The sequence below is a fragment of the Anabas testudineus genome, chromosome 19 (genome assembly GCF_900324465.2).
Source record: "Anabas testudineus chromosome 19, fAnaTes1.2, whole genome shotgun sequence".
Taxonomy (NCBI): Eukaryota; Metazoa; Chordata; class Actinopteri; order Anabantiformes; family Anabantidae; genus Anabas; species Anabas testudineus.
This window is the reverse complement of record NC_046628.1, coordinates 10,419,973-10,434,661: the sequence shown is the minus strand read 5'-3', so window position 1 is coordinate 10,434,661 and position 14,689 is coordinate 10,419,973. Positions and strand designations below refer to the sequence as shown.

General features: G+C 38.7%; 2 protein-coding genes across 3 annotated transcripts; both read right to left on the bottom strand.

The window, feature by feature from the left end:
* Positions 1-193: 193 nt before the first annotated feature.
* Positions 194-6,900, bottom strand: dbf4b (DBF4 zinc finger B). Of its 2 annotated transcripts, none has more exons than XM_026350508.1 (12): positions 6,783-6,900; positions 5,627-5,820; positions 5,015-5,206; positions 4,555-4,605; positions 4,362-4,431; positions 4,109-4,173; positions 3,782-3,821; positions 3,625-3,670; positions 2,822-2,950; positions 2,538-2,676; positions 2,299-2,432; positions 194-2,193 (listed from the first exon to the last, which is right to left on the bottom strand). In XM_026350508.1, exons 2-12 carry the CDS (start codon positions 5,768-5,770, stop codon positions 663-665), a joined length of 2,541 nt encoding a protein of 846 aa, XP_026206293.1. In that variant the 5' UTR covers positions 5,771-5,820; positions 6,783-6,900; the 3' UTR covers positions 194-662. The 2 variants fall into 2 exon arrangements, with proteins under 2 accessions (XP_026206293.1, XP_026206294.1); XM_026350509.1 differs by having other exon boundaries at positions 5,627-5,802; positions 6,783-6,864.
* Positions 6,901-8,576: 1,676 nt separating this feature from the next.
* LOC113155985 (gap junction gamma-1 protein-like) lies at positions 8,577-14,506 on the bottom strand. The gene is made up of 3 exons (XM_026350754.1): positions 14,440-14,506; positions 13,525-13,593; positions 8,577-10,308 (listed from the first exon to the last, which is right to left on the bottom strand). The coding sequence occupies exon 3, from the start codon at positions 10,253-10,255 to the stop codon at positions 8,882-8,884; it is 1,374 nt and encodes a 457-aa protein (XP_026206539.1). The 5' UTR covers positions 10,256-10,308; positions 13,525-13,593; positions 14,440-14,506; the 3' UTR covers positions 8,577-8,881.
* Between the last annotated feature and the right edge of the window lie 183 nt (positions 14,507-14,689).

The window sequence follows — 14,689 nt, the reverse complement described above, 5'->3', positions numbered from 1 at the left end:
CTCATAGCAGTAATTGTAGGTGACTTTAGACTTCAAAAAAATGACAAGTGAAGATAATAAACCTCTGTGAAGCTGCAGTGCACTCTGTGAACCACTCATCTCTCCTTGACAAAGCAAGTCCTTTGGCACACCTTCAAAAAGGCAGGAAAACCAATTTCACATTAATCAGACAGTTCGTCCTGCAGGATGTGCGAGGCCTCTACTCTACCAACGCCTCGCCCGTTTGACCATCAACTTGGGAAAGTGAGATCTGATCCAGATGCAGCACTTCCAGTAACTGAATAATGCCCCCCTTCATAAAAGCCTCATCATCATGTGTTCCCAGACATAGCTGCTGAAAATCTGCAGTTGACACGAAATGCAGAATATTGCCTTGGGGTTCAGAGGAAAAACAATGGGTGCATAATACAGCTTCCACTATGCATCAACTGGAACAAAAAATAAATACATTTCTAAACTAGACATTACATTCAGGGTTGCACCAAGTTTTAAATATTTATTCAGTGTTTAATTAATTGACTTATTTCAATTAGCTTAAGTGCTGCCTATTGTTTGAGGTGGGATATATAACAGCAAAGTCAAAGACCTACTTTAACCGGTGCCTTGCACAGCTCATAATTTATCATTCTTCCAGTTCTTCGCAGTGATCAAGACAATAATCATCAGTGCTGAACCTCGACAATCTGTACCACAGTTCTGGAAAATGCTGAAGGGTCCATGTCTTCCCCACACAGTGAGGGTGCTGGGGTTGACGGCTGAAGGACAGTGTGTAAATGTGACTCATAACTGGTGTCATGCATCCAGGTGCATGGCCGTTGGAGCAGCTCCTTGTCGAGCTCACAGCTCTGCTCAGTGGCTGGCAGAGGCAAAGCTGAGGTCGGGCCAATACGTGACAGGAGTTCAGAGTCCCAGTCAGAGTCTGATGATGATGAAGAGAGCTTGGCCAAGTCTGGAATGAGGGCTGACTCAATGCACACTGAGGTAGAGTGGGATGCTGAACGTTGAGAGTCTTGACTGTAAAACCCACTGTGAGATTTATTAGTGTCAAACTCAAGCAGAGGTTCAAAGTTCTTCGCTGCTGCTGATGATTGTGGCCATGATGACTGATCTGCAACAGAGGTGCTATTATGACACAAACTGTTAATCTGATGTGGTGCCTGAATGAAGTTCTGTACAGCAGGAACGTAAAATGCAGTCTGTTTTGAACCAAGCGTTTTCACAGCAGGTGCATTGGACAGGGAAGAGAGATTTGGGTTAGGACAAGACATTATTAGACAAGATGCCTTGTCTAATAATAAACAGTCCTCGGGTTTTGCTATAATGTCATTGTTTGGTTTTGCTGATATATGCCTTTGTTCAGTCCATCTACAACTGTTACCAGATTCCACCGTAACCCTCCTCCTTTTGCTCTGGATGTTTCCAGGACTGGCTGAACGACCGCGCTTTTTGGGGTTTAGGGCTGTAGCTGACAGTCGAGGGAGGGATCGAGACCTACACAAAGCCTGTTTATCACACTCAAAACCACTATAACATATGATGCTACTAAAAACGAATGGACTCTCTTGGTTTGATGCCTTCTCTCCTTCCGTATTTGTCACCAAGGGAAGAAGTGGGGTGGAGATTGGAACTTTGTCAGGTGAGACGGATTCAGGCAAACTCTCTGCCATGTGCATTTCACTTATGACTCCCTCCCCAGGCTCCTCTGCAGTGTACCGTTGAGGGCTAAGTACAGGGGGATCTGAGTACGAGCTGTGTGGCTCCACGATGTAGGAAGAATAAGGTACTTGTGGGCTTAGGACTGGGGCAAGGGCATAAGGGTCACATGATGCACATGGAGTTTCAGGGCAGGGGCAGAGATGGTGATTATCAGGCTGCTGGCAGGCTGAGTTGTAAGCTTCTGGTTCAACATTTAATACAGGCATAGCAGGGCTGGAACTTTGAGGCCGGATATCAGAGAAGCGGCACTCAGCAAAAGTGAAAGACCGGATGTCAGCAGGTGGAGTGGCTGAATTTAGCTTGACTCCTGGTGAAGGGATGACAGGGTGAAAGGGAAGAGAGCCCAGAAAGGGGCTACAGATGTGAGCATTGAATGAGGCATCTTCGTTCTGCAAGGCCTGGACAGCATGCTCTGTCTCAACATCAGAGAGAGGCTGCAGTTCACAGAAATCCTGAATGGACAAAGGAGTTGGTGGTCTAAAAGGAAGGCACAGAAAACACACCAACGTCACCAGTTAGACACAGAAACTCCATTCTGATCCAGAAAATATCAGGAGTATGATATTAATGTTCAAAACTCACTTGTTGAGTATTTCTTCTGATTGTTCAGGTTGACTGAGGCTAAACTCTGGATCCATGTCAACTACAAGCTGATCCACCAAACTGTAGTTGGAAGCATCCAGCACAAATGTACGGTGCTGATCAGACTGTAAATGCTGCAATGACAAAAAAAGAAAAAAAAAAAGACCATATCAAAGGCTATATCTCAGATGTAAACAGTGAAAGCAACAAAAACCAAGTCATTTTTTAAACATGTTCACCTCATCCAGATTAGTAAAGTGTTGATGACAGCATTCACAGTAAGACAGGTCTTTTTTGCGTGGCCGCCAAGGTGAAGGGGTGTAACTGAGGGGGCTTTCACATTTGTTCTGAAGGCTGCTTTCCATTTCATTCTTCTCCCTAATTAGTACAAAATAAACCACAGTATAGTAAATCCTCGACAGCAGTCTTCTATACAGCATTAAAGAAACTTACTGACTTCAGTTTATTTAGTGTTGAATGTTTTCTACTATTTAAACAATGACATCAGCACAATTAATCAAACCTTGTTTTATTATCTTTTTTCTCTGTCCTTTTTTCAAACTGAAGGGGGGCAGATTCAAAAGGACTAAATCGGCCCGAGTACCACAGAGATGGGAAGGTCATAGACTGCATATGCAATGGCTTGTATTTCCTGGATATATGATAACAAAAAAGAAGACAGCTCTTTAACACAGAAAAACAAAATTCAAAGCAATGTCACTGGAAATCCAAATGGAAAATGAGGAAGTTATAGCTATTAATACTATTATCAATATATGCTTAAAATCACTCTGCAAAAGTTAATGTAAGATTACACATCTAAGAACAACCCAAGTTGGATTAATACTCAAAATGTTTCAGATGTCATGGGTACACTTTCTCACAGCAGTGGCCAATGCATTAGTCAAAGCACTTCAATTAACTGAAATGATAGGGCAAATGAAAAGACCTGTTAACACACAGATCCCCTGCAGGAACATGCAGTGGCGCTTGCAAAGCTTCATCAAATAGAAATCGTATCCGCTTGAGCTCCAAGCTCCTGGGGAGCATCCCTGTGGGGCCTAGTCACATTACACGATAGGACTCCTTAACAGGTTCAATTAAGAAAATCATCTGGGCTGAAATGAAAACCCCCAGAACTAGCACCCAGTGAGGTAGGATGTGCAGAAACACAGAGGCCACTGCTGCACACTTTTGTTTCATTAGGCTTCAACTGCAAAAAAGGATCTAATCTGATACTACACAACCACTACGTTGACTTACATAGGCCTAAAAGTAATTTCACCAAAAACTAAATGGACAAATAGAATAGAAGATGAATCTCACCTGCTTGAGTCTTCAATTTTAAGATAAGGAGACCTCAAAGCGGTAGCTGTGGACAGTAAGAAGTCATTTTAGTTAAAACAAGTATACCAAGATACATTTAACAATTCAATAATTTAGGGGAATAAATACTTTAACAGTTCATATATACAAAACCAACCTTTGACAACGGGAGACCCTTGTTGTTTAGTGAAATTCTTCTGCATAAAAAAAGAAAAATACTCATAAATATTAATAGCAAAGGCTGCTGTACACAGAATTACATTTTAATTTGAGCATATTGAATTAAATGGCTATTCTTCCAAACTAAAAACTATTACTATTGAGAACTGTTGCCTTTTACCAGTTGATTCATAAATGATTTACTTACTTATTCTTTATAACCAATCACCATATTTGGATGTCTGGTGAAGTAGAAAAACCCAATACAAACAATAATAATAATAAGAAGAAGAAGAAATTAAAAATCAAAACAAAAAAACATTACCTCTGGCTTTTTGTGTTTAACACTGAAGCTCTCTCGAGTCAGCTGTTTCAAATACAAAAGGACATCTGATAGTACATTAAGGAAGAACCCAAGATGTTCAAACACTGTTCTGTAATTGGGAACCTCTGTTTTAGTTCAGACCAGACCTTACAACAGGTTTGAGATCAGCTCAGAACACAAACATAAGCACTTACATGGTGCCATCTGCTGTTGGCAGATGTTTACAGCATGTTTTTCCGAGTTAAAAGGATACCATTCACATGCAAAATTTTTACTCCCCATGATCTGGCATTGGCCAAAACACTGCTCGCCTTCAGTCGTTCCTAAAAGGCAGATCGATAAAAATCAGATTAAGATACCAAACTGGCTCAGTCTTATCGGTCAATATATCAACAATGCTCATAAATTAAAAACCTAAAACAAACATTTTGGCTGCATTGACTTACATTGTTGCGAATGGCTTTTTCAAGCAAGGCCTTCCCCCGGCTACCACAAGCCTGTAGAGACAAATACATATCAGGTACACAGTATATGTTTATACAGCGTATGATTTCTAGTGGCATATACTATCATATTTTCTAAATCATGAAATAAAAAATGGATAATTGAAAAGTTCAACAGTTTCAATATTCAGATTAGCTTTTACTTCTTAATCAGTTGCATTCTTAACATTTACCATTTAAATATATAGCACTATACATTATTTACAGTACTAATTATTGTAGAAGGGCACTAAAATACAGCTAAATATAAACATTTTAAGTCCATGTGAAGAAAGGTATACAACATATGTACTAAGAGTTCTAGCAATGTATCATGTAAAACACAGACTATATAGATACATGTAAAATAATCTGTTAATAATAGTTATTTTTGCCTTGATGGATTTTGAAAACATGAGTGTACCACTGGTCTAGGAGTCACAGGTCGCTGTCTCTCATTGCTGAGGATAGTCTCTTTCTGCTTAGCAGGATGCTGGGTTTCTTCATTGATCCCCTTGACCTCTCCTTTCAAATCTGAACACTTCTGCTCCTTCAGGCCCTCCTGGCTTTCTGTTACAACAAAACTCACATCTTTGTGCAGGAAACTCTCAACCCTCTACAAAATAGAAAACAAAGACAACACCTGTTATCGGTTTCTGCTCAGAGATATTTTTCATACCAAGAAAGTTACACATGCAACCAAAATTATTTTAAAATCCAACTGTCACAGTTGTTTCTTTTTTAAAAACGTCCTCATTTTTAATCAAAATTTAAGAATATAGTGGTGAAGATACTATAGTAGAATAGAAAATCGCTGTTTTCGCTAGTGCATTGACTTCTAAACAGAGGCAAACCATATTCTTCCTCAGAGTTTGAGAGAGGCAAGACAGACAAGATAGACAAATTCATGTTATAGCCAAATTCCTGTACTTTCCATTTGAAATGTTACTGCCTAGATCAAAACAATCTTTCTTCTAAACAATTATAACAAATCCTCTTCTTTAGGTATACTACCTTAATCCTCACACAAGCTTACCCCTCCTAGAAGAGATATGGCCTCCAAAAGCAGGGCTGTTGAACGTTTCTTCACACCGTCCAAGTAGAAGGTCTTACTTTCCAACTTCTTCTCCCCAGGACAGAGTTTGCCAAGAAGGCCTTGCTCCTCTGCACACTGCTGCATGACCTTGGTGCATGAAGGACCTCACAGCTTTACTGGAAAACACCAGGACCCTATTTAAAAGACACAACAAAACAAAAATATATATTTTTTTAAATGTATTGTTTGTTTATTTTTAAGTTTAGCAATAAAAGCAGAATAGCCTACAATTGCCAAGTGGTATTGTGGTTGAATGCTTATTTGAGATTGCTCTGGAATACCCCATAAATGTACTTAAAACAGATAGTGACCCTGTTGCTGTCCCAAAATTATCACATTTGGTGGACACAGATTTAAATATCTCACTAAGCTTGAGCTTGGACCTATGAAACACCTCAAATGGAATTAAAAAATAAATAAATATTAAAAGATCCGTTATACAGAAAAGAGACCCTTTTATTTCCAGTCTAAAAAGCACCCTGTCCATCAGAGATGTATTAAACACATTGTTCTATGTTAAAGGACTGTGTACTGAGATTTTAGGATAAATTAAGGATTTTTACAATTTAGTTAATCATTAATTAGTTTCTAAGAACAAATGCCATTACCAATTAGTTTAAATAAGACTGGCTTCTAAAAGAAACGAGAGGGGTTTCTGAGGCTAGCAGACTAAACACCACATGTTTAAAGGACAGCTGATTCTGCTTTGTAACTTCATAAAAAGTCAACTACATCTGAAGTGTAACGGTACCTAGCTTAACTAGCAAGCCATAATCCACAATGTCTGTCATCCGGTTCATTCTCAAAGACCCAATTTAACAATGCACAGTTAGCACAAAACACTGGTCAGTGTACTTGTCAGACTACAATAACACTACAGCAACACAGTCTAAGCACAGAATTATTAACTTTGCCCATTTGCTAGTTAGCAAACTTAACCTACCCGAGCTGTGGTTAGTTAGCTTCAGCTAACCTTAGCTAGCTTAGCGTTCCTCATAATAGACAACTACACAACGAAAATGACTTTGTAATGGGGATTAATCGTGTGGTATCCTGATGAACACACCGTCGCGCATAAGAAATAAAGACCACTTACGTTTTGTCCCAGTTTGGCGAGAGGCGATAAAGAAATTAGTTGTTACCGATTCACCAAAAGGTGGTCGACAGGCAACCGCCGCTTTTTTAAAAACACTGGCGGAGACGTGAACGTGAAGGCAACGTCACATCCGGTAAAACGATGCCTTCACTTGCGCTGTTGGTTTCAGACCTGTGAATTGTTACTAACATTTCTTTTTTTTTTAAAGGAATTTACATCAGAAACGTTGCTAATTTTGCTGTTTTCTGCGATTATACAGGACTACTTCTTAAAGTTTATTGTCTCAAAGTCGCAAAAACCAAGAGGTCATATCAACCAAATCAAACAATGTAAATAAAATATGCAACTGCTGCAATGGACCAATATCTCACTATTGAATGAACTGCATTAGTCTGTGGGTTGATGTGTGCAGGACAGCTCTAGGTTGAGTGAAATGTATGCATTTAAATTATTACTCTGCCTCATTTAATTTTAAATTTCATCTCAAACACATGTCAAATTATTTTCTAGACCATTAAGAATGGAATCATTTTTATCAATATAACTTATAAAACCTTGGTATATAAACAGCAATGAATGAAAAAAGTTTGTAGTTAATAATTTCAATAAATTATATTATTTTACTGCACTGAGAATGCTGTCAGTAATACATTTTTACATGGACATAAAAGCCAGACTTTATTAGCTAAAACCTTGTGAAAAAGAGGAGAATTTACATGTTTTCTATTTATGTCCAGCACAGGCAAATGTGATATCCTAGTAGATAAAATGACACATTCCTTCACCGAATTAACTGTAATCCATGTCTTTACAGGCATAAATCATCATCATGCTTTACAATGTTCCATGACATCTGTGAAACATAAGTCACAACCCACAAGACTTTATTCAAAACATGCACCTTTTGTTCTAAGAATAGTTTTCACAGAATGAAACACTGGCTCAGTGAAAAGGACTATCCTAAATGGCAATTCAATTAAAAAATCTGTAAATAAAGGTTTGTATTAATAAAGATGTATTTATAAAAAACATGGAAAAACAACAGACCTGATGAACTGCTTCTCTTCTGAAAATCAACAGGCTAATGGTAAAAAAAAAAAGTAGCATCATCAAACAAAAAAATACAGTATGTCAACAATTAACAAGTAAAAACATGACAGTAACAGTAACAACAAGAGGACTGGGTCATTAAATTTGACCTTAATCATCCACTGACAAATACATCTGAAAATTTACTTTGTGAGAGTTTCTCTCTATGAAATACAAAACTGTGAAATGACCCACTGAAAACATGCTCCCTAGTATTTTTGTATCAACCCATATCAAACATGGTTTGGTGAAACTGAACAATTCTGAATATCCAAAAACAACAATTTTAGGGTTTAACTACTGGATTGTAATAAAACTAATCAACAGGCAGTGGCTTCTGCACAGACTAAACCATTGAAGGTATTATGTAGAAAACAGCTACTTATTCAACTTTTGGATGTTAAGTGCTACAGTCAAAGTGCGAAGCCGCTCTTTGCAAGTAAGGCACCTTAGGGCAGAGCATGGGCATCTCTACATGTCCAAATTAAAAAAACACTGCTGTCCTCCAACAAAAGCTATGAAACAAATATTCAGTTATTCCGAGTTGTAGGGTTCCAACGTTGCTCAAAACTTTAAAGTAAAATTGTAAAGTACAGGCCAATACCGCTACTGACAAGGCCATAAATGTGTTTCCCCCATCAAGTGGTAAAACAGTTTCTTGAACTTCCATTTACTCTACTGACACTGGCATGTATATACTAATGAAAAAGTGCTACACATATTTGTGTAAACTATAATCAAAGCAACTGTAATAAATCTGAGCAATATTTATTATCCAGAGGAATTTATAGATTTATGCAAATGCATAGGTTTTAAATGGAAAGGGCTGTCAGTGGACAGCTGACCTGTGCATACTGGTGGCACAGATCTTCACTCAATATTTTACATATTTGACATAAATATTCAAAATAAGTTAAGTGGCTGACCTGTTTTTTTTATACGGAATTGGTGTAAATACTGTGTCTGTCAAGGGGTTTACGTTATTTAAACAAAAAGTCACAGTCTGTATTTTAGATCCACTCAGAGCCCTTTGTCGCTCCATATTTGCTGCTGCTACTGCTGCTGCTGCTTCCATCAGCCTCTGCCTTGCTAGAAGCATGTTTGCAGGCCTGCCGGTGTTTACGTTCTCGGTGTGGCTTGCTGTGATTATTACTATGGTTCTGTAGCTGGCTGTAGGTCTGACTATGAGCCTCCAGCTTGCTCTGAGGCTGATGGATGTCCTTATGAACGCTTTTAGGGGCATCTCCCATCTCTGCCCTGCATAGGTTGTCATCATTATTGGCATACTGCTGACGCTCCTCTTGGGCAATGTTCACATGGTTCTGCCGACATGACATCTTGGCATTAGTTAGATCAGTGATGGGTAGTGGTTTGGTGTGGTTCTCCGGAGACAGCAGAAGAGGCTTGATGGCGATGTTGTACCCTGGTGGAGCTGATGGTGCATTCCAAGAAAAAGCATAGTTGCTGTAATCCTCTCCCCTTAACCTGCCATCGTTAAGAACACCTTGACCCCGTGTCAGCCCGTACAGCTCTTCATCAGGAAGCCGCACATGGCGGGAGCGTAAGATTTCACAGATGGTACCTATGCCCAGGTGAAGCATCTCCCATATATTGAGGGCCAGACAGAGCAGTGAGACTGCATACATGATGAGAAGAAAGATAGTTTTCTCAGTGGGTCGAGACACAAAGCAGTTGACACTGTTAGGGCAAGGCAGGTCAGAGCACACGTAGGTGGCAGGTACTGCAAATCCATACAGGGCGTACTGTCCACACAAAAAAGACACTTCAAGCAAGAAACGTGCCAAAAGCTGAAGCACATAAATGCGCATAAGTCCGTCCTCTTTGATACGCTGGCGCCCATCATGCCGCACCTTAACCATTTCTTTTCCATCACCACTGCCTCCTTTCACTGCTGCCACACCATTGCTCTCAACCTCTGCCATTTCATAGATCATTGGGTCCTCCTCTTGGTCATCTTCAGCCTCTACAGTACCTCTATGCTGCTTTCTGCCTGCAAGATAGTGCTTCTTCGATTTTCGCGGAAATCTATGTACTCCCCCACTTTCTGGCCCCTCCTCTGCTCGAGCAATCTTGTTGACAGCATAGCCAAGGTACATGAGTGAGGGTGTGGCCACCAGAATGATTTGGAAGACCCAAAAGCGGACATGTGAGAGCGGAGCAAAGGTGTCGTAGCAGACGTTCTCACACCCCGGTTGGGCTGTGTTGCAGACAAACTTGCTCTGCTCATCATAATAGATTGATTCACCACCTACAGCTGTTAGCACAATGCGGAAAACAATAAGGACGGTGAGCCAGATCTTGCCCACAAATGTGGAGTGATTGTGGATTTCTTCCAGCAGGCGAGTCAGGAAACTCCAACTCATGGTAATGGCAGAGAAAGTACAGTCAAAGGCAGCAGAAACATCCAGTCATTCCCCTGTGGACAGAACAGAAATGATTAGTTCTACGCTTACAACACTACAGTGAAATGATCCACAAAGAGCACTTATCCTGTAGACATTTTTATAATAAATAAAATATTATCACTAAATAAGACAGGGACTATAAATATCTTAAACAAGTCAGTTTACAGGCAGTCTTTCCTGCTTAACATTGTCTAGAGAAAAAAGTTGAAAATATAATTATTATTATTTTTGTGTCTGTGGAGGTGGCGCAGTTGGTGCAGTGGTTGTCAGGGGTCATCAATTTGTGATCCGACTTGCATCAGGAAGGGAATCTGGGGCAAAACCTGTGTGAAACGTGTGGACCATGATCTGCTGTGGCTACTCCCATGTTATAAGCCACAACAAAAAAAAATCTCTTTGTCTTTCTTTGTCACACATAAAATAAAAAGACATGTCACCACACACTACAGTACATTATTTTAGCTCCATTTGTTGACAGAGTTTGAACACTTAGGTCTTCTGCCAGCTGTAAAAAAAATAGAAGCACCCAGACTTCCAAACACAGTTCACAGACAAGCACTTGAATAGTGCATTTCTCCACAATTCTCCACACATTTATCCTTGATTCTTTTAATAGCTGTGCCCTGAAGCTTATGTCTAAACATACCCTTGGCATTAGAACACAAATGGAAGAGTAATGACGATAATAGAATGTCTAACCATAATTGCTATTGTTAGGTGAATGTCCCTGACAGGCATTTTACATGAGGTCATTACTGTGTTTGTCCAAAAATCACAACAAATCTCATGTTATATTATATGTTACACTATATTATATTATACTATACATCCATTTATTTTACTAAGTTACACTGATAATACACTTAATTAACAATTCCTCATATAAAATTGGTTTGACTTTATATACTCTGCTTATCCTGTAAAAAGCACTGTTATTAACATTACTGGATGGAACAATATGACAATAATAAAGGCTAGCATTAGTCTTACATACTATATACTATGATAGTTTTGAATACCATCATTAGATAGAGAATGAGGACTGGAGATGCTCTAAGGCAGTAGCACACGAGATGGCTGGCTAACTGGGTAAACAGGCCTGTGTGAGCAGAGGCTGCAGACAAACAGTGTCTGAAAAGATGAAAAACAAACAATGCAACCATCTGCTGATTTAAATTATTGCAGACGTTAGACTTTGCTCAAATTGTCCTCAAAATGTTTTCATCTGTGCTAAGGGAAATATTTATTTTTGTGATAAATGCTCATGCTCAAAGTTGCTCTGAGACATTCAGTATTTGAAGACAATTATTTTATCCTGCTGTTGGATATTATACAAAACTGCTTTATTTTAGTGTTTAGGGACTATGGTATTAGGCCAAATTAGGTCTTCAGTTTGAGGAAACCCAACAATCCCCCTTAAGTAAGCACTGGGTGACAGTGAAGGGGAAAAACACCCTGTAGCAGAACAAACTTCCAGCAGAATCAAGCTCAGGGTGGCCGGCCATCTGCCTTGACCTGTTGGGGTGAGTGGAAAGTGGAGAGAAACACAGAGCAGACAGTATTTGCTCTTCGAACGTGGTGATTAGCAGATTTCTCTGTTGGGCTCTTGGAAAATTTGACACTTCACTTAGTTTATTGATAAAAAATATTATTATTATTATTCAAAAACTCTCCCATGAAACCAGTTCCAGTTGCCGCAAACATAAGAGTTAACAAGCCTTCTCTAACTCTCAGACTCAGTTTAGAAAAATAAATTCAGACTTTGTTATTGAAAGTCACATTCTGTCCTAGTAGCACAAACACAAGTCTTACAGATGGCAAGAACGGGCTAAGAATCAGTGAAGTCAATTACTTTGCTGCAAGCATCTACATGAATTGGCTGAAAGTAGGGAAAAGTGGACCAGATATTAAACTCTGCGTATACTTTATTTCTTTATACAAACCATTTGGTATCAAAATGTAAAGCTCCGTAGCCCAGGCAGCTAATAACACCACACTGAATTCCTGAAAGTGGTGCAGTGAATTTCTCCAGATGTGTTCCAGCCTCAGACCAGCAGCCTCCAGTTTCCTACAGTGCCAGTAAAAGAACTATTTGAGGTGCGTTAGTTGAAAGAGCAACCAGCCTTGTACATGCCTGTCTAAGAAGGCTTCAAGCTGTGAATATGAAGGTTTGTGGTTTCCTTTAAAACAATTAAGGTAATGCTACACCCAAAATCTATCTATTGAGTAAGAAACACAACCATTTTTAACTTAAAAGGCACCTGTAAAAAGGTTGCGGTTTGCTGACATTACACTTCCTTTTTAAGTATTTTTCTTGATTAGATACACACTAGAGAGCAAAAGTGAGAGGAGAGAATGGCATGCAACAGCGGACCTCAGCCAGATAGAAACCAGCTACACTACGAGCACATGTTCAGCATTTTAAATGAAACAGACACCTGTTATGATGTGTTGATCCAGGGACACACATCATCCCATAATGACGCACAATAAGATGCTGCCAGGAAGTGGGCAGACATAAAAAGTTAGGGCATAGGTTTAGACTTCTCATACCCTGTGTTTGTGTGTGGAACTTAAGACTAAAATAGGCCATTCAGATGCTCTGTACAAAAAACCAAAGCATGGCTAAGTATAATAATAGTTTAATAGTTTGTTATGACTTTATGTAAATGTAGTGTAGAAGATGTCAAGAGAAAAAAAATTAAATACACTGATAATACCTCACCAGAGTTGTGTCTTGTGGGCTGCTTCTAGGGTATGCAAGAGATTCCAGAAATTCAGTCAAACACACAAGGTAGAGTGTTTGTCAGGAAAAAAAATCCATGAGTGCTAATTAGGAATAAATCCAAATAAGCAAAGCAGCAGCAAGCAGAATAAACATCTTCCTTTAAATGAAACACACAAGCTGAGACCACCATTACCACATATCATACATGTCTTGGCTGATGTAGCTGAATAAAATAATGATATGACTTGGGGAAAAGCTACCTTTGTGTAGTTACCCAAACTTTCTCAACTCTGTAACTAACATTTAAGACACAGAGCCCCTGGGGTATTTTGAGGTCACTTTGTGAGCAATCCACTTGATGATGTCAAACCACACACAAAGATTGTGCATGTGAAACATGTGTGATGCAGACTGTAGCGTAGAGAGCTAGTGTAGAGAACTGCAAAAACTAAAGATTATTAAAAAAAAGAGTCCATTCAACACTATCTCTAGATAATACCTTGTTCTGTCCTTTTTATCTTCTGTGTTTTCCCAGCCAGTATTTGTAGAGATTTCAATCCCCATATGCCTGCAAAGAGAGTACAGATATAATGTTTGATCACATTAATCACAGTTTCTAAATAATATTTTACCAGTTAACAAAAAATTCCATGGTGATTTTTAATGTTATAATATTTATGTTCATACTTTAAAAAAACCTTTTAAAAACTTTTTGAAGCTTAAAATGTGAAACATCTAAGTACTATACATTACTGCAAAAGTATTTATTGTTTATATCATAGTTACAACAATAAATAGTTGTTTGCTCAATTGGACATCATAATTTTGTTAATGCATTTGTATAAAAAAAATTATGTAATAAATATGGTTAATTGAATATTTTTAATTAGTTGAGACCAACTGCTACTGTAAATTATAATAGCATATTCCATTATTTTTATGATTTAATATTTAAATATTACAAAATGTTGACAGACTAATTAAAACTGAACTCGCAGTCAGTTACATGCCGTGGATACATTTCAGATGCTAGCATTAAGCTAACTTTTACATAATGTCAATCAACATTAATTAGTAAAGGACTGTCAAACACAGGTAGGGTTGTTTTTTGTTTTTAACTTCAGTAAAGTGTGCTGTGTTAATTAACCTTATTATCAACTAGCTAACTTTATATTAATTTATATACATTTAGTCGAACATAACCGAACTAGCAAACGTTAGCAACAATAACTGACACACTAATTAAGCTAACTTGGCAAATTAGCGCTTTCCGCCCTGACCTGGTAAACAGAAAGTTAAATCTCATAGTATTTCAAGTTACCTCAAAATTACAACATTAAAGCTTTGTTTTCTTTAAACACATTTTCACAGGTAGCCGATGTTTAGTTGTGTGAATTCCCCACAGCGTCCTCACCTTCTCAGTCGCACACTTTGCGCGGCTCCCCACGGGCAGAAATGTTAAGACCTCACCAATCAATCGGCCAAAACACGGCGCTGTGGTTCAATAGGAATAAAATCTTCATCGCCGAATTACAGCAGGAATAGCAGCATTTTCGACTAAGCACAAAAATATCCACACAGTTTTAGCAGTCCTAAGTTTTTACGAATTCAACTGTAAATTTGACTTTTTTTAACCTCGGAGACTGGACTGGAGAAGACGAGCG